This window comes from Elephantulus edwardii, unplaced genomic scaffold (assembly GCF_000299155.1).
Source record: "Elephantulus edwardii isolate Elephantulus edwardi_28Jun2011 unplaced genomic scaffold, EleEdw1.0 scaffold00217, whole genome shotgun sequence".
NCBI classification, from domain to species: Eukaryota; Metazoa; Chordata; class Mammalia; order Macroscelidea; family Macroscelididae; genus Elephantulus; species Elephantulus edwardii.
Window position 1 is genome coordinate 2,970,605 of NW_006399967.1, and position 19,084 is coordinate 2,989,688.

General features: G+C 57.5%; 1 protein-coding gene across 1 annotated transcript in view; it reads right to left on the reverse strand.

Annotated features, from left to right (window-relative positions):
• Window positions 1-19,084, reverse strand: part of ONECUT3 (one cut homeobox 3) — a gene marked incomplete at its 5' end in the record, with an annotated part of 27,417 nt that extends 8,333 nt beyond the window's left edge. The window contains one exon of the mRNA XM_006897990.1: window positions 18,823-19,084. Coding sequence (XP_006898052.1) covers window positions 18,823-19,084 — 262 coding nt within the window. The remainder of the gene's footprint in view (window positions 1-18,822) is intronic.

Consider the following 19,084-nt stretch of genomic DNA (forward strand, 5'->3'; position numbering starts at 1 on the left):
TCTTCCACTCAGTTGGCCAGATGGTTATCCTCTAGATTTCTTGGCACAACTTGGTGAGCACATCCAGGGTAGTGTCTGTTGTTGAAATATGTCAAGTAATACACTGTCAATTCCTGGGGCTTTGGTTTTTGTTTTTTCCCCCAATTATTTCAGAGCACTTAAACTTCTTCCTTCATCACCACAAGCTCTTGTTTATATGTTGTTTCATGAAATTTATCTGTGTCAGCCAATTCCTTTTGGTACAGTGACTCTATACTTCTTCCATCTTTTTTAAATGCTATATCATCTCTCTCTCATCTCATCTTTCTCTCTCATCATATCTCTCTCTCTCTCTCATATCTCTCTCTCTCTCATATCTCTATCTCTGTCCTCTCTCTCTTGGTGGCCTAGTGGAAAGAAGCTGTGCTACAATCCCCAAGGCACACAATTCCAGGCCACCAGCTGCCCTGTGGGAAAGGTGTTCAGTCTCCTCCAGTGTGATTATCTGCCTCTGGAAACCCACTGGAGGGTCAGCTATGGGCTGGTTCCGACTTGACGGTATACCACCACCACCGCCACCACCACCATCACCACTACCGCAACGACAGCAACAGCAACTGTTTTCAATGTAAACTGGTGTTTTTTTTTTTAGTTCCCTCGCCTTGAGAAATGCACAGCAATCTCTTCCTTTTTATTCTCCCATTCCAGCTCTCTGCACATTCCATTAAAGTGCTTTGCTTTGTCTTCTCGAGCTGCCCTTTGAAATCTTCAGTTCGGCTCTGTTACTTCAGCATGTTTTCCCTTTGTTTTGGCTTCTCGGTGCTCTAGTGCAATTTTCAGTCTCTTCTGACATCTTTTTAGATTTTTTCTTTCTCCTCTGTTTCTGTAATGACCTTTGCTCTCTTCATGGATGATATCTTTGATATCGTACCACAACTCATCTGGTCTTTGATCATTTGTCAGGGTTGTATTCTGTCTACATATCTATTCAATCTGTATGTTGAACAAAATATTAAAAAAAAAACTGGACCCGAGGGAGCTCTGGTGGTCTAGAGGCAAGAAACTGTACTGCAATCCAAGAGGCGCATGGTTCGAATCCACCAGATGCTCTGCTGGAGGAGGGACACTTTCCTCCTGTACCAGTCAGATCCAATTTGATGGTACACACACACACAAAACTAGTGAAAAATTTGAAAAAAATTGGACTCTATAGAGAAGAACGTGGTATCAAGATCAGAGGTAACTCATCATGTGTTATGCAGGCAACACAACCTTGTTTGTTGAAAATGAGAATTTGAAGCACTTGTTGCAGAAGATCAAAGAATACAGCCTTCAATATGGATTGCATCTCAATGTCAAGAAAACAAATATTCTTACCACTGGACCAATAAGCAACATCATAATAGAGAAAAGATTGAAACTGTCAGCAACATCATCTCACTTGGGTCCACAATCAGCACCCTTGGTACCAGCAGTCAGGAAATCAGGAGATGCAATGCACGGAGAAAGTCTGCATCTACAGACTTTCTTCAAATTATTGAGGAGTAATGATGTCAGTTTGAAAACTAAGGTGTGTCTGATTCAGCCATGGTCTTTCTGATCACTTGCTATACATCTGAGAGCTATGCATTCTATGCATTCTGAGACAGCGGATAAGGGGGTAGCAGAAGAAAGAATTGAGGCCTCTGGGCTGTGATGGTGGAGAAGAGCACTGAACATCCCATGCATGGCCAAGAGAACAAACAGGTATGTCTTGGAGAGGGTGCAGCTGGAATGCTCTTTGGAGGCAAGAATGATGAGGCTTCGCCTCACACACTTTGGGCATGTTGCTAGGAGGGGCTATTCGTTGACGAGGGACATAATACTTGGAAGGGTGGAGGGTCAGTGAAGGAAAGGAAGCCCCTCACCCAGGTGGACTGACCCGGTGCCTGCTGCAGTGGGCTCTCGTGTGTCAGGAAGTGTGGGGACGGCGCAGGACAGGGCGGGGTTCAGATCTGTTGTTCACGGAGTTGCTGTGGGTTGTACTTGACTCGATGGCACATAACAATAGCAACAGCAACCTCTTTCAGCATGTTGTCAGGAGGGATTAGTCCTTGGCCCAAAACCGTCAAGCTGGGAAAGACTGAAAGTTGGAGAAAGAGAAGACCCTTCCCCAAAAATGGCTTAACACAGTGACTGGAACAATGGGCTCCTCAGAGACACCCTCAACGAGACGGACTGACAGTGGCTGCAGCAGTGGGCTCTGTGTGTCAGAGATGATGAGGACGGCACAGGAGAAGACGGGGGGAGGGTCTGTTGTTCACAGGGTCACTATGGGTCAGAGCTGACGTGACGGTACCTAACAACAATATGAATTGGTATCTTTGGATTTAGGTTCTAAGACATTGTCTATTCACCCTGGACGGTTAGAAACGTGAACACATCTGCCAGGACACAGTGCAGCAGAGTGGTCCCCGAGGTCAGGAGGAGGGGCTTCATCTCATGCACTCTGCCCCTGCTGGTGTGAGGGACCAGCCCTGGAGGACACGTTAAATCACAGGGCCATTGAAGATGAAGTGTCCTCACAAGCAGGGCTGACCAAGCAGCTGCGATAGTAATGGAGGACGGTGCAGGACCTCACAGGCATCCGTCCCATGACATCCCCGTGAGCTGAACTCACTGGCATCGAACAACAGAATGTGTGAATTATCCAACAGTGTTATCAACAGGGGCCTGTTAGAAATTCAGGTGGACTCAGAAGAGGCCACGGCTCCAGGTACCACTGCTAATGTCAGGAATCCTGGCTGAAAGCAGAGAATAGCAGAAAGGTGTTGACTCGTGTTCCATTGACTATGCAATGGCATTTGACTGTGTCGATCATAACAATTTATGGCTAACATTGAGAAGAATAGGAATTCAAAAACATTGAATTGTGTTCATGCAAAATCTATACCTAGATCAAGAAACTGTTGAACAGAACAAGGGAACTGTTGTTGTTGATGCCTTTGAGATGAGTAGGACTGTGAACAAAGGCCTGAAGCCCCTCTACAACCATCGACATTTATCAAAGCTCATGGTTTCCGGAGGCGTGTTGTCTAGGAAGTGGATGCCGCTCCTACATGGTTTAAAATCAGGCTGGTGTGCACCAGGGACCTATCACTTCCGCAAAGCGGTTCATTCTGTGTGCCGAGCAAATCATTTGACAAACTGGGTTATACGAAGAAGAAGGTGACGTCAGGACTGGAGGAAGGTGTGTCAACAACCTGTGTTATGCAGGTGACGGAACATGAAGGGGACTCGAAACGCTTGTTTCAGAAGATCAAGGATTAGTCTTCCATAGAAATTGCATCTCAAGGGAGCTCTGGTGGCCTAGTGGCAAGACGCTGCACTGCAATCCCAGAGGTATGCCGTTCAAATCCACCAGATGCTCTGCTGGAGAAGGAGGGGGCAATCTCCTCCTGTACCAGTCAGATCTGATTTGACGGTACACATAAAAATAATACAATAAAATTTTTTTTTAAATCGCATCTCAACGCCAAGAAAACAACAATCCTCCCCGCTGATAGACGGGAAAAACCCTGAAGTCATGGACACTTCATTTCACTAGATCGGTGATTAATAGTCAGGGCAATAGCAGTGAAGAAGTCAGAGACACATTGCATATGCTATCGAGAACCTCTCCAAACAACTGCCAGTTTAAGGAGCGCCTGATCTAAACCACGGTATTTTCAAATGTTTCCTGTGCGTTGAAAGTTGACCTATGAATCAGGATGACAGGAAAGAAAAGAATTTCTGTCTTTGAATGATGGTGATGGCGAAGGTACTGAGTCCAGGGACTGCCAAAGGAATACACAGGTCCACCCTAGAGGAGGCACAGCCCGGGGACGCCTGAGAGGCGAGGACCTGGAGTAGAACTCCTCGCATGTTTGGAGCATGTGGCCAGGAAGGGCCGGTCCTTGGAGAAGGACATCATGCTCGGAAAGGTGGAGGGTCAGAGGAAGAAGAGCCCTGGCCAGACAGATTGACGTGGTGACGGCAGCATGAGGACGGAACAGGACAGGGAAGCTTCAGACTGTTCACGGGGCTGAGATGAGTCCTGGTTGACTCGCCGGCATCAAACGACGAATGAGACGGAGCAGAGCTGGCCTGTGCTATCTCCTGGGTTGTTATCTTTGTTTTCCCCCCAACAGAAATGATTTTTTAAAGGGATTCCTGTTGTTAGCTATAATAAGAACATTTTTCATAATAAGCTGTTCTCATTACAGGACCAGATCCCCACGTCTTTTCTCCTAGAGTAGATGGTGGTTTTAAACCGTCAACCTTTTAGTTCAGCAGCAAAATATTCACCACGGCTCCACCAGGGTGTAAATAACCCAACAGCTGCCGTGAGTATGTGAGAGTAGGGAGGCAAGGTCTGTGAAGCTCCGTCTCACACACTTTGGGCATGTCGCCAGGAGGGACCGGTCCTTGGAGAAGGACATCATGTTCAGAAGGGCAGAGGGTCCGCACAGGAGACGAAGACCCCGGATGAGGCAGACTGACACAGTGACTGTGGCAATGTGGGCACGTGTGTCAGAGGCAGTGAGACTGGCTCAAGACAGGCCAAGGTACAGAGCCATTGTTCACAGGGCCGCTCAGGGCTGATGTATGACCTGATGGCCTTTAACAACGTGAGGCTGAGGAGATAAAGTCCAGCTAATGTCCCAGACACAAGACCCTGGCAGGTCAGAGACAGCCATGCTCAGCCGGGCTCTGGGGCGCTCTGTGTGGACGCTGCGCCCTGCACATGGTAGGATTAATATTGAATATTGATTTGTAATTGCCAAGACACAGGCAGGGAGAGGAGGTACGTCTAGACATGAAAACGGCCAGGCAAAGCCCGAGACGGCTGGTGTCAGGTGGCCTCTTGTACGAAGGGGACAAGAATAGACGTTGTGTTTTTTCTGTGGGGAGAGACATGGCCTCAGGAGACAAAAGTGGGAGGGGCGGCCAGCACGGGGGATGGGGTGTCCTCTCTGGTGCGGGCAGGGTCTGGGCGCGTCGGTCCTGGAAGAGGAGTCAGGGGCTGCTTTCCCTTGACGATGGTCACGTTTGGTCTCACATACTTCGGACATGTCACCAGGAGGGGATGGTCCCTAGAGGACGTCATACTTTGTAAAGTAGCAGGTCAGCGAGAAACCAGGACGACCCTGGACGAGGTGTGGACACAGTGGCTGCCTCAGTGGGCACATCCAGGGCACTGCGGGGGTGGCACCAGCGACACTGGCACTACCGTTCACTGGCCAGGCCACCCCGGGTTGGCCAGGGAGGACTGCCCCCCCAGGGGTGCTTGGCTGGAATCTCCACGGGAGGGGTGGGGAGGAGCCTTCGGTCAGCAGCCGAGCGTTTAACAGCTGCACCACCAAGCTGCTCTGTGTACACTCAGGAGGCCGGGGAGCGGGTCGGGGAGGAGGAGGTGACCCTGGACCGGAAGTGGGACTCTACCTGGCCGCTGGGGAGGGGGCAGTGGGTTGGGGGGTGCTGAGTGAGGGGAGGTCTCCCACTCTTTGAGGGTTCCCTCCAGCAGGGCTTGGCCCTGCCCACCTGCTATAACTGCTGGTTCACTCATTCACCCACTTGGAAACTGACTCACAAATTCATCGCAGGTCTCTGCAGGGCGGACAGAGACACGACGTCCTTCAGGAAGGTGGCCAAAGAGTCCATCTGGCCTTCCGGCCCCGTGGCCTCGGGAGCACAGGGTGAACCTGCAGGCCTTTCCCCTGATGGCCTGGGAGGTTCCGACCACCACGGGCTTTTCTGTAGTGGCTTCTCTGTCCTGGGCCCAGGTCCTTCCCAGACCCTTACACATGTTCCTTTAATCTCTGATAATCCCATCAGGAGGGTTTCCGGTTTGCTCAGAGAAGGGCCAGCAAGCTCAGACACGGGGCTGGGGGGAATGGGACCCTCCCCTCTCATGGGCCCCTTGCCCGCTCGCCTTAGCTTTGGTAATGGGGGCCCCAGAGACAGAGGCTGGGGGAGGAGCCGGCCAACAGGAGTCGTGAAAAAACTTTGCTTTCTGTCGATAGTAGCAAAAAAGCTCTGTGCCCCCCCCCGCCATGGGCCCCCCTTGTCGGTGTTCAATCCAATTACAGCTCCTCACAGCCAATCAATCAATGGGCTCCGGTCAGAGCTGTTTACTCCCAGCAGCTTTTGTCATGGTCACCCTCCCCCTCCTGCCTGGAGCCTCGCTTCTGGGGAGGCCACAGAGGCCCTCACCCCAGTACCCCATCAGCACCCACGTCCCCACCCTGAGAGGTCGAGGGTCCCCCTGCCAGCCCTGAACCTGCAGCACAAACCCTCCTCAAATCTGAGCAGCCCCTGGAGGGGAGGCAGTGGGCATGGGCCCCTTTAAAGAAGGGCCAAATGTGGGCATGGGGAGAAGGGGCCCACAGGGGCGTGGGGCGGAGTGGGGGCTGCGAGGAGATACCCCTGGCCTGCATTGGGCGCCTGCCCCAGCCTCCACCACCCCTGGCTCCTCCACCAGCACTGCTCCCCTCCCTTCCCCTGCATCACCTCCACCATCACCATGGCCTCTGCCTCATCCTTCCCCTCTGCCGTCACCTCCACCACCTTCTGGCTCCATCAGAACCACTTCCAGCACCTGCACTCTCCCATCACCTCCTCCACCACCACTCTGGTCTCCATCTCTGCCTCCACCATTACCTCCAACTTTACCACATTGCCGCCACCACCCTCATCTTCACCTCCACGTCCTGTATCTGTCCCTTCTTTGTCTTCTCCACAGCATCACTTCCACACATCACCTCCTCCAGCACCGTCTCTGCCTCGACCATTGTACCACCACCTCCTCCTTCACCTCCTTCAGCACCATCTCTGCCTCCACCATCACCTCCTCCACCACCACCTCCTCCTTCACCTCCTCCGCATTGTCTCTGCCTCAACCATTGTACCACCACCATCACCTCCTCCTCCACCATCACCTCCTCCTTCACCTCCAGCACCATTTCTGCCTCTATCATCACTGTCACTTCCACTGTCACCATCACCTCTGCTTCACCTATATCACTTTGATCCCCCATCTCTACCCCTCCTCCACTGCCATCTCTGTCGTAGCTCCCTCATCTGACTGTAACATCCGGCATCACTCCACCATCACCTGTCACCTCCATCATCACCTGTCGCCTCCACCAATCACCTGTCACCTCCACCAATCACCTGTCACCTCCACCATCATGTCACCTCCATCATCACCTGTCACCTCCATCACCTGTTACCTCCACCATCACCTGCACCTCCATCACCTGTCACCTCCACCATCACCTGTCGCCTCCACCATCACCTGTCACCTCCACCATCACCTGTCACCTCCATCACCTGTCACCTCCACCATCACCTGTCACCACATCACCTGTCACCTCCATCACCTGTCGCCTCCACCATCACCTGTCACCTCCACCGTCACTATCCTCTACCATCACCAGTCTCCTCTCCATCATTCTTGCTTCCATCACCGCATGAATATCCTCCATCCTCAGGTGTCACTGAGTCAGGTATGACTATTAGTGACTCTCTGGACGACAGGTCTGAGCCCCATCCTGTCCTGTGCCAGCTCCACCGTCTCTGATGCACTCAAGTCCGGTGCCGCAGTCACTGTGTCGATCCACAGGGTTGAGGGTTTTCCACTTTTTTGCCGACCACCTTTCCAAGCATGATGGCCCTCTCCAAGGAAGTTTTCCTCAGCAACATGCGCGAAGACTGAGATGAAATTTGCCCCTCCTTGCCTCCAAGCAGCGCCTGGCCACCCCGTCTCGTGGCATTGCGATACTGTCCACACTGAAGGCTGCAGCCCCGGGGCTTCCGCAGCGTTTCTGGCCCTCCTCACTCTCTGCAAGGCTGCCCACTCTGCCCACCTCTCCTGCTCATCCCCTTCCCTGTCACCTCCCGTATGTCACCAGTGTCACGTCCTCCCCATTCACACCTGCTAGCCTCCTATGTCCACCAGCACCTCCATCACCGTCACTCCCATGGACACCGTTGATCTATATCATGATGACCGCCACCTCACAAGTGACGCCGTGGCCTTGAGGGCTCAGTGCTGGTCCCCATGACCAAGGACCCTCAGCCTGTGGCCAGGTGGAGAATGGCCACTGAGAGTATCGAGGGCATCAGACATACTCGGGGTCCCTGGCTAAGCCACTTCCTTCTGGCCTCAGCCACCTCGCTGGGGCAGTCACACATCTTCAGTTCTCAGTGGCCGCCTGCTGCCCCACCTCCACAGTCCCTGACTCCCTCAGGTCAAAGGCTTGCCCACCCCCGCCTGCCGGGACCACCTTTCTGCTGCCCCCCCCCCAATTTCCCTTAATGCACTTGATTCAGCAAAACTGATAGCCTCAGGGCCTTTGCACCAGCTGTGCCCTGTGCCTGTCCATCTGTTTCTCAGGCTGTTCCAGCTTTTCGCTCTTCTGTCCTCCCAGATGTGCTCCCTAAAACCCCCCTGAATCTCCAATCTAAAACCATAGCGCCTCCTCCCAACATTTTTCTTCACTGTTTTAGCAGTCAGTCAATGAAAGAACCCACACTCTCCAGGGGTCCCAGTGCCCAGGAGTTTGGGTGCAGATCAAGCCCGCTCCAGTTGGAAGCGGTCCACTCCGGCCCAGGGAGGTCTACTCTCATGGGATTGGGGGGGAGGTCACCTCCACCTTCTCCCTGATCCCAGATGGGTTCTGTTTCTAAAGAGAAATGATTCTCGGGGTGCCGACATCCTGTCCTGCTGCCTCACTTTCTCTTTGGAGCCCAGAAGGAAGAGATCTGACTGGAACTCTCCGAAGCCGCCTCCCAGCGCCAGGCTGGCGGGGTCTGGCCTGCAGTGAACCCCTGCTCCACCAGGCGGGTCAGACCAGGCCATCCGCCTCTCTGCTCTCCGGACTTAGGGTCTCCCAGCAACTCCACTCCCCTGTCCAGGCCAGCACCGTCCAGCTGTGGTTCCTGCACTGACCAGCAGAGGGCAGCCGCCTCCTGTCTAGCCCAGAACAGCCAGCAGGTGAGGCCTCTCAGGTCTGGAGGGGGCGCGAGTTAGGGAGACTGGGGGGACACCGCAGTCTTCCTCCTGTGTCCTGCCTCTCTTCAGGCCATTGCTTGGGTCAGCAGATGCGCCCCTACCATCCAAGATGCCTCCAGAGCCTGGCCTGAGGTCAGCATTTGAGCCTCAGTTGGCTCAACTGTAAAATGGACTCAACGGTGGTCATTGTAGAATTGAGGGGATGGGAAGGGTTAGCCAGAAACACGCTGACTGTGGTCGGACGCTCGGACGGGGTCGCCTCAAGCCACCAGAGAGGGACTGGACAGAAGACTTCAGGGCCAGGGCACCAGACAGGCACCCCGAGGAGAACTCTCACACATTCCCGAAGGCCCAGACACAGTGGCCCAGAACTGGGAAGCCGTCCCCTCACTCCCAGCAGAGCTCTGACTCTCTGGAACCTTCTCTGGTCCAGACTTCAGGGGAATGACACAGCCCTGGGCTTCCTCCTTGAGAGGTGATTGGCCACGATGCGAAGATCACCCCTGCGGGAGGCCCAGGCAGCCCCCCTTCAAACAGAAGAGTCAAGTCTTGGCAGCAGCTTACCACCCCGTCCCCTTCCACTCTGGCTGAGGTCCGCGCCTCCTGTTCCCCCAGCTGCCCGCTCATCCCCTTGTCCAGACGTCTCCACTTGCCCTTTTCAGGACCACCTTTCTGCCTTCAGCTTGTTGGGCTGGGCACCCACATGCTGGAGCAGTGAACTTTCACTGGACCCTCTCCACAGCTGTCCACCCAGCCGCGGCGGGGGAGAGGTGGGAAGAGGGTCTGTGAAGGGGTCACACTTGGGCAGGGAGGACAGAACTGAAGATGGAGCCTGGGCAGTTGGCCAGCCAGGAGGCCCATGAACTCAGAAGAGGCCGCAGCTGCAGAGGCTGCACCCGCCATGAGACCCCACACTGATGTGACTGCACAGGGCAGCAGCCGGACTCAGCTGGTGGGCTCAGAAATCACACTAAAGTTCGGCGAAGGGGCATCCTGGTGCCTGGCGGGTCCTGAGGCTTGCTGGCATGCTGCCTGCAGACCACTGGGGAGCGCTGTCCACTCGGTTCCGGGTGGGGTCACGCGGTTTCCTTCAGGCCACCTCTCAGGCTCGGCTCCTCCCTGCCCAGCGGTCGCCTCTCAGAGGGGACAGTTCAATAGCCGGAGAGCCTGGCTGGGCTGGCGGTTTCCTTGGGAACACGCCCCTCCCATCGCTAACTGCTCAAGTGCAGATGTGAGGAGAGCTGGGGATTGTGAACATTTCCTCACGTGCTTTTTCGCCATCTGAATGTCTCCTTTGGTGAAGTGTCCACATCTTGTGCCCATTTTTCAGTTGGGTTGTTTACCTTTATCTTGTTGTGGTGCTCGAGTATTTTATAAATTCTGGAAATAAGCCCCTTATCTGACATGTTATTACCAAATATTTTTACCCAGCCTGTGGCTTCCCTTTTTACCCCGTTGGAGAAGTTTTTGGATGTGCATAGGGATTTGATTCTTAGAAGGTCTCGTTCAGCTATTTTATTCTCTCCTGGTCGTAGGTTTTTCAGGATGCTTGGAAGACTGTTCGTGTTGTGGATTAGGACTTCTACAATTCTTCCAAGCTTTTCCGATGTGAGAAACACTGGTTGCTCCCTTCTGGGGCCTCTGCACCCCCGTGGACCTTCTCTGGTGGACGTGGTGCAAGAGATCCACCACTAAGTGTGTTCCCCAAGGGGCCCTACAGTCCAGAGGGCTCTGTCCATATCCTGGGCGTCGTGGGGGGGGGGTGAGGAGGAGGGAGGTGATGGTTGTGATGAGGTCTGAGAGGCAATATGCCAATGCGTGTGTGCGCGCGCGTGCGCCCTCCCACCAGATCTCATCTCCTTCCCCTGTTCCCCAACCCGCCCCCCTCACCTGCCGCCTCACCCTACCCAGTTCCCATGGGGGGCGAGGCCTCCTCCCCCCTTCCCTTCTCCTTCCACCTGGCCTCCCTGATGGGATTTTAATGGGCACATTTTCAAATTAGTTCTGAGTCTTTCAAAGACTTATCAGAGAAAAAGCTTTTCCTGTGGACTCAGTCCGCCACTCCCTGTCACCATCACTCTGTTTGGAGGGGCTTCAAGGGCAGGGCTCTGGGACCCCCATTCGGCACCCTCAGGCATGCAGCCCGCACACGGAGACACGGAGACGTAGGGCGCACTGCACACGCTGAGCTTACACTTTAACAGGTGAAAACGCCGGCTGCTGCGCTGCTGTGGAAATGGATTGATAACAGTGACACTTAAGGAACTCGTGATAAGAAAAGCAGAGAAGGAGGGACCTCTGGAAAGGGAGGCGGCCTGGACGCCACCTGTCCGTGACCAGGAAACTGACCCACAGATAAACGTACAAAGCCCCTCTTCAGTCACAGGACACAGCACAGCCGCCCCAGCGGCTTCAATGCTCGACGCTGGGGCTTAGTCGTAAGGAGCTGCGCTGCCAACCCAAAGGCTCCTGGGTGGTTCGCATCCACCAGCTGCTCCTGCAGCACAGCAGGGTCTGTCCAGAAACCCAGAGGCCTTTCTGCCCACCTTCTGCAGAGCCTGGTGGGTGGGAACTGCTGTCTTCTGGGTGAACGGCCACCCCTCACCACCATGCCACGAGGGCTGGCAGGTCTTGCCACCAAACCACGGAAACCGCACCCAGACAGGCCGCGGGTCCACAGCGCCCTGGACTCCCTGGTCCTAGAGGCTACAGAAGGGGAGTGAGCGCCCCAGGACACTCCAAGCGCGGGTCTTGTGCTTACTCACTGCATCACCAAGTCCGCACCTCTGGACACTCACGCCCACCCCAAAGATTCCCCTCGCAGCTCTTCTCTTTGTCCAGAGAAAGACTTCATGCCAGCCAAGGCAGCTGGTGGTGGTGCCCTGTGAACGCCGAGCCTAGGCTTGCCCAAGCCCTCTTCTCTGACACACGGGGCCGTTGTTGCTGTCCCCTCCGGAATCCTTGAAGCTCTCTCTCCTTCGTCCCCTGTCCCCCTTTCCACACACGATGTCACCTCCTACAGAACTGCCTCTCCCAGCAGCATGCCCAGAGTGTGTGAGGGAAGCTTGGCCGTCCTTGGTAAGGGTCTGCAAGAAAGAGGACGACCCTCAACAGGTTGGACCGCGTGGGGAACGTGGCGCAGGGCAGTGCAACTCCGCCCTGTTCACAGGGTGGCTACGTATGAACCACAGACACGAGGGCGCTTACCAGGCTGCTCTCTGGACTGTGGCTGACATGGAACAATCTGGAAGCGTCCAGCCGTCCGTCCGCAGTCACACCGAGAACCGGCTGGAGTGCAGCGCTCCGGCTGCAGCTTCTCTGTCCCGCGGCAGCGCGCCTTCCTCTCGCTTTCATGCCTTTTAAGGAGGAGGATAAAACGTGGTGCGTCCTCGGTGCAGGTGCCGGAGTTTTCAGACTAGAAATCGCGGATTTGCCGAAAGGAAAGGAGACAAGGGGGTTGTCTCTAGGTCCACGAGGAGTGCGGAATGGAGTGAAGGAATCAGCGGCTAACATCGCAGCAAGGACCGCTGAGTGCGCCTTCGAATATGACCCACTCACAGCTGACCCTCCAGCGAGGGCCCCGAGGCTGTAAGCCACACGGGACGGGAGTGTTCCGCCTTCTCCGCGGAGCAGCTGGTGAATGTGAACCGCAAACCTTTAGGATGGCAGTGGAGATCCTTACCAATAGGCCACCAGAGCTGCTAAAAACACCATTTATCGAAGTGGGGAGGGGACAAGGAACAAGGAAGGTGGAGGAAGAGGGTGCGCGGTCGGCGCTCACGAGGGAGCCAGGTGGGTGGTCTCTGTACCACGAGGCGGGGGGGAGAAAGGGACTCAGGTCAGTTACTTGGCAGTGGTCTCTCAGGTCTCAGCCCCTCACCCAGGCAGACCCCAGCGGCTCCCTGACTGCTGCAACCCGCTCATCTTCCTGCCCTAGCGACCACCAAGACCCGAGTGCGCGTCCAAGCGCACAAAGAACGAGTGGGCGCGCTTGGCGCGGAGGGGCACAACGACGGAGGCCTGCAGTCAATCCTGGCTCTGGGACTCCGTCTCCCTCCGCAAGGTGGGCGCATTGGACACAAGCTGCCGGCCTCCCGGGAGTGGAGCGCATTGCCAGCCTGCTGGGCTCCGGGGTGGGACTCGAGGAAGGCACGGGCAGGTCTTTCCACGGAGCGTGTGCTCCCACGTCCCGTCGGCCGGTGGACGGTGCGCACGAGGCCGTAGGCTTTGCGGGTCCCTCTCTCGGCCCCGGAGGGCGCGCAGGGAGCTGTGCCTTGTACTTAGCGGCTTTCTCCGTGTGACAACATGGTTTTCCGAGTAAGGGAAACTGAGGCACGGTACAAGATCGAGTGCACAAAGGAGCGCGGAAACAGGCGGATCCTGCTGTTGCCGTGGCTCCACTCCCTTCCTCCGTCAGCCTCGTGTGGGGAGCGGGGCTCCAGGAGGAGAGGACTTCCGTGCACTCAGGAGGAGCCAGCAGGCGCCATGGGTCAAAGGGCCACCTTCTACTGCAGGAATCTTGCAGGCTGGGAAGAGAAGGGGCCCCATGCCCCATGTCTGCTCCAGACACCCAGAAAACAGAACCGGCTAGGAGCAGGGGCAGCCCTGCAAAGACACATGGCCAAAGCAGGGTCCTGGTGTCCCCGCGGACATCTGCGCCGTGTCCCCATGGGTATCTACACCAAGTCCCCACGGGCATCTCCGCTGTGTCCCCGTAGCCATCCGCACAATATCCCCGTGGCCATCTCTGCTGTGTCCCCCGTGCGTGAGGCACCGTCTCTTCTGTGAGGGTGATGTCCCGTCTGTCTCTGTGGACATTGGAGTTTCCTGCCACCTGCTTCTCCTGCCGGTTTGGCCAGTCTTGTCCCATTTCCCCTGCTGGGCAGCCTTGGTGTGAGTGCCCTTTCCTCATCCTTGTCCTTGCTCTCCATGCACTGTGCAGTGGGGGAAACTGAGGCCTGTGCCCCTCGGGCCCCTCTGATGGCCGCCCACCAGGGCCGTTCTCTCCCCTCCCCCACGCCGCTGCTTTTCGTATTGATCAGGGTCCATATTTAATTACAAACCAGATGCAAACCAGCGAGCTCGTCCGGTTAAGCCAGGCTGCTCGCAGGCAGAGCACAAAGAGCGACAGGGCCTGGCTGTCCTCAGAGCTGTGAGCTCCCTCCACCACCCTGGCTTTGTCCAGGACACCCACCCCAAGTGGGCCGAGGGCCTTCGTCTCATGGGGAAGCGTCATCACCGTGTCCCCACGGAGCCCTCTCCGGTGCAGTGCATGGCGGCAGAGCAGGGAGCCAAGCAGAGCGCTGACGGGTGACAGTGATGAGAGGGGCCCGGGAGAGCTGAGGGGAAAGGGCCAGACTTGGCTGCTTTGGGGAGTTTATGCTCAAGGAGGCAAACGCCAGGGCTTGTGGGTGCAGCTGGCCCTCCAACCCGGGAAGGTGGCTTCCTGGGAAATGTTCCAGGGGGAGGGGACGAGAACGGGAGGGGGCCCAGGCTGTGGGGTGGTGACCTGGCACCTGGGGTGCCCATAATCCTGTCACTCTGGAAGGATGAGGGAGGGAAGGTGGGCTGTCCTGTCCACCCACCAGAGGTCCCCAGGAGTCTCTTGGTTTCTCCACTGTTGTTCTGCTGTCCTTGACCTCTGTCCTTGCACCCACCTCCCACCACCATCCATCCCCACGTCACCTCCCTGCCTCCTATCGGAGCTCTGCTCACTTTCCCTTCAGGCACCCTGAGTTTGCCAGTCTGTGAAGTGGGAGCAGTAACAGGCCAAACGTCAGAGGTCATTCTAGATGACCTCAACATTCTTGAGGGTTGAATTGCTAGTGCCATGCTGGCCCCAGCATGAAATACAGAAGTAGGAGGGTGGTGTTGAGGGTCCCTGAACGGTCTCCCTGAAACTCTCATGTTCTTGGGGGGCTTCACTCCCCCCAGGGAGCCCAGGAGACTCAGATCCTTCCACAATCTCGCCCAGGCCCTGCTCATCCAGGGTCTGTGGTGTCCTGAGGTCACCCCCACGAAGTCAGGAGGTGTGGGTGTCATTGAGTCTGGTGGCTCAAGGAAGTCACTGTGGGGGCAGGGACAGACCACCTCTGGCAGCACTGAACTCTGTCCTTTTCTCAGACGAGCGAGGCACACTTCCCACACAGGGAATGAGCTCAGGCAGGGCCTGGGGCTGTTCTCCTAGGCACCCTGTGGAGAAGGGTGGTCCGTTGGGGCTGTCTGTTCTGGGGTCTCTACAGAAGCAGGCAGGGGTTCCATCCAGGCCATTCACAGGAGGACAGACATCACCCCAGTAGAGCAGTGCCCCCCATGTAGCCAGAAGGAGGTGGTAGAGGGTCAGAGAGGTGGGGGACAGGCCTGACCTCTTATTGCACCCCCTCCCACCTTCTGAAGACCCCCAGCCCCTCAGAAGCTGCGCCTCCCGCCTCCCCCACTGGAAACAACTAGGGTCTCTGTCCATTACTTCCCTCCCTTCCTGTGTCTCTGGCCCCTTTCTGTCCATGAGTCAGTTGGTGTCCTGTGGAGACAAAGTATCCCCTCCCCTGAGTCTCTCTGGATCAGCCTGCACCCCTATTCTGGGCTCCTGGTGGGGGCTGAGGCCTCTCCAGGACATCTCATCTTAATCATAGTCCATGTATACACACACATACATATATACATATATTTCTCCTTTTTACCGTTTACAAAAAAAAATAATAATACTTTTCCTCTGGAGTTGCAATTTAAACAATATTTGAAGATGGCCAAAGCTATCGACCAGGCAGCGTGATGAATTAGAGTCGGTAATTCGAACGCATCGACCGCCCCTCCCCCGCCTGGGAGTCCGCCGCCCCTCCCCCGCCCTCCCGTAGGGGCCTGAGCCCTGGAGGGCTTCCAGGAGGCGGTGGCTCGGTGGCTCGGCGGGGAACTCGGCGTCGTGGGGAAGTGGAGGCCAGGCCCTGGGGGGATGCGGTGGACAGGGGTTGGGCAGTGTCAGCCCCTGTCACCACATGCACGTTTTACACAGGGGTAAACTGAGGCACACTTGCCGGGTTTCTGGGGTGTATGTGTACCAGGCGCGGATTCGGTCTTCCGTCTGGCACGCAAGGGCGCAGGGCCGGGGCGCAAGGCTAGACTAGGGTGCGCAGGGCGCAGGGCTGAGACGCAGGGCTGGAGCTGGGGCGCAAGGAGCCCCCAGCGGGGCCGTCCTCACGGCTCGCGGTTGCTCTTCTGTCCGGCACGTCTTCCTCTCTCCGGCGGGGCCTGTCCGCCGTCCAGGCTTTCTTTTTCTTCCTCCCTTCCCTCCTCTCTGGCAGCAGCTTGCCTGTTTTTCGGAGGCGGAGGACGTCGTGGCAGGAGGAGGACAGGAACCGGGAGCCTCCTTGGCCGAATTTGTAGTGCGATGTGGAGGTTTCTGAGCGAAAGAACGTCGGTGTCCCTTGGTGTCCGAGCTGTCACCGCGTCGGGTGACGTTTGGAAGTGGGGATGTGCCCTGGCGCCTCCCGGTAAGCGAGGCGATTTGCCGCCACTTAAGCGCTTTTCATTTGCGCAGCGACCGGAACTAAAGGCCTGAGTCGGTGTGTAATTACCCGCAGCGAGTGACTGAGGCCAGCCAGTGGGGACGTGGTCAGCCGGCCGTGTGGACGTGGCCAGCCGGCGGTGTGGACATGGCCAGCCGGCGGTGTGGACGAGGCCAGCCTGTGGTGTGGACGAAGTCAGTCGGCAGTGTGGACTTGGCCCAGCCCACAGTGTGGACGTGTCCTGAGAGCACCGGGGATACGGCTGTCGCGGAAACTGGGTCCCGGCAGTCCGAGGAGCGCAGGCTGACTGTCACCAAGCTTCTTGTCCCGTCCCGCAGCGCCTGCTCGGGCTCTTTGGAGGCCCACACGTGGCACAGAACCCCCTGTCCCGAGTGGAACTGAGGCTTGCGACTGGACTCTTCGTCCGGGGCCGCGGATCCCCACCAGTTGTCCGGATTTCCCGTCTGTAATTGTCTCGGCAGCCTGGAAGTGTCTGTGGCCAGAGGCCTGCGGGTCTCAGAGCGTAGAGGAGCCCCTGCCCCTGGCCTGCAGCAGCCCCCTAAACGGGTAACTCCATCCACCGTGAGCCCGAAGAAGCTTTCCATCGGGTGATCCAAACCGCGGTGAAATAGTCACACAGAAAGTGGAGGGCTGTGCGCGGAAGTGGGGCGCAGACCTGGGGGACACTACGTCTTCTTCGTACAAGCAGGAGGAGGGGACAGGTGACAGGTACAGTGACACTGACAGGTGTCCGCGCGCCCAGATCGCTCACAAGCCAGTTAAGAGACAGTATCTGGCGCTGGATCTCCCACATACAACACAGTACGTGGGTGCGTTCTTGCCACCTGATGTCCCCCACATTCCACACTGCAGGTAGTGGCTCCCAGATCCCCAGTCAAGTATCCACAACAGTTACTTATGGAACGTGGGGCGGGGGCGCCCCTCAGGACTATCCGGGTCACGGAGTCATTTCCACTGTGTGTCCACCACCTCCCAATGCCCTTCGTCACACACCACGCAGGACAAAGGCTTTACCCCGTTCCGAGGTGCAGACCTGAAACTGACAAGTGGTTCCGGTCGGTCACCTGGCTGTGCAGAGGGGGAAACTGAGGCCCACAGAAGCGACTGCACGTGGTTGTTCAGTGGGCTTGACGTGGGGGAGGGGAAGACAGAGGCTCTTGGGACAAGTGAACACTGGAACCCCGGCCCCCCAGTACCCCTTCTGCCCTTTCTACTGGCTGGGGAGGTTGGGGACACAGCCAGGCCCCTCCTTGTCCATCTCCCCGTTACGGGGGCGCCTAGGCAGAGCCCCTGCCGCCCCGCCCGCTCACCACTATGCGCTGCTGAGAAGCCATCGATCGGAGCCCGCGGCTATTGTCCCCGCAGCCGGTCGCACAGCCCCCTCGTCAGCGCGGGCCAGGCCGTGGGGGGCTCTCTCGCACCCCCAGTGCCCAGGAGATGGGGAGCCTGGCCAGCAGCCCCACGGGGTGTATAGACCCAGCTGTTGTTAGCTGGGAGGAAGGAAGGAGCGGGTCCCCTGGGGGCCGCGGGCCGAGGGTGTGTGCACGACAGAGACTGAGAGAAACAGCGGAGAGAGAAATGAGGGAAGCAGTAACCTGGGAGCAGGCGGAGCGGAAACGCATCGCCGCCTGTCCGGGTGGAGAGCGGGGCCGGCGGCGATGGGGAAAGGGCTGCAGGCCCAGGCCGGCGAGGCGCGCCCCCAGCTCGGGCCGGCGGGGTCAGCGGCCTCGTGAAGGCCTCGGGCCGCCCCTCCTCCACCCGTTCTCGGGTGACCTTTGCCAGCGGCCGGAGCGCGGGGGGAGGCGGCGATCGATCGCGGAGGGTCGAGCTACAAAGAAGCGCGCGCTGGGTCGGGTTGATCGCGGGCCGCTCCGGTCTCGGCCGTACAGCGGCGGCGCTCGCCGGATTGGGGGCTCAGCGGCGCCTCTGCCGCGGGAAGAGGGGTGTGGCACCCCAAGCTGACAGCATGCTCCCCACAACATTCGCGCGCGCGCCTACACACACACACACACACACACACACACACACACACACACAATGAGCGACCCTGGGGCTTGCTTGGGGCGCCGCCCAGCAGCCAGAGGGCCAGGGACTCCCCTCCTGCTCCAGGCAGGGTAGGGGTGACGGCTCCGGGGGTAAGATGGCGCTGTCCCTTGTCCCCTCTGGCGACAGTACGGCCTGGGGGCAGACGTGGCCCCGCTCTGGCCTCTGACGGTCCCGGCCGGGGAGGCGCACGGCCGCGCGGGAGAGGCAGCCGGCCGGCGGCGAGGGGCGCGCTCCTACCTGCGAGGCGCAGCGCCGACATGCGCTGGAACTCCGGCTCCTGCAGCCACTTCCACATCCTGCGGAAGGTCTCGCGGCCGGACTTGAGCTTGCTCCAGGGCTTTGGGTTGCGCAGCAGGTCGGACAGCGTGCCCTGCGAGCGGCACAGGATGCGCTGCGCGAAGATGGCCTGCGGGATGCTGTAGCGCTTCAGCTCGGCCGTGATGCGCTGCGCCACCTCCTTGGTGTTGATCTCCTCCGCCGCCGCGCCCGGGCCGCCGCC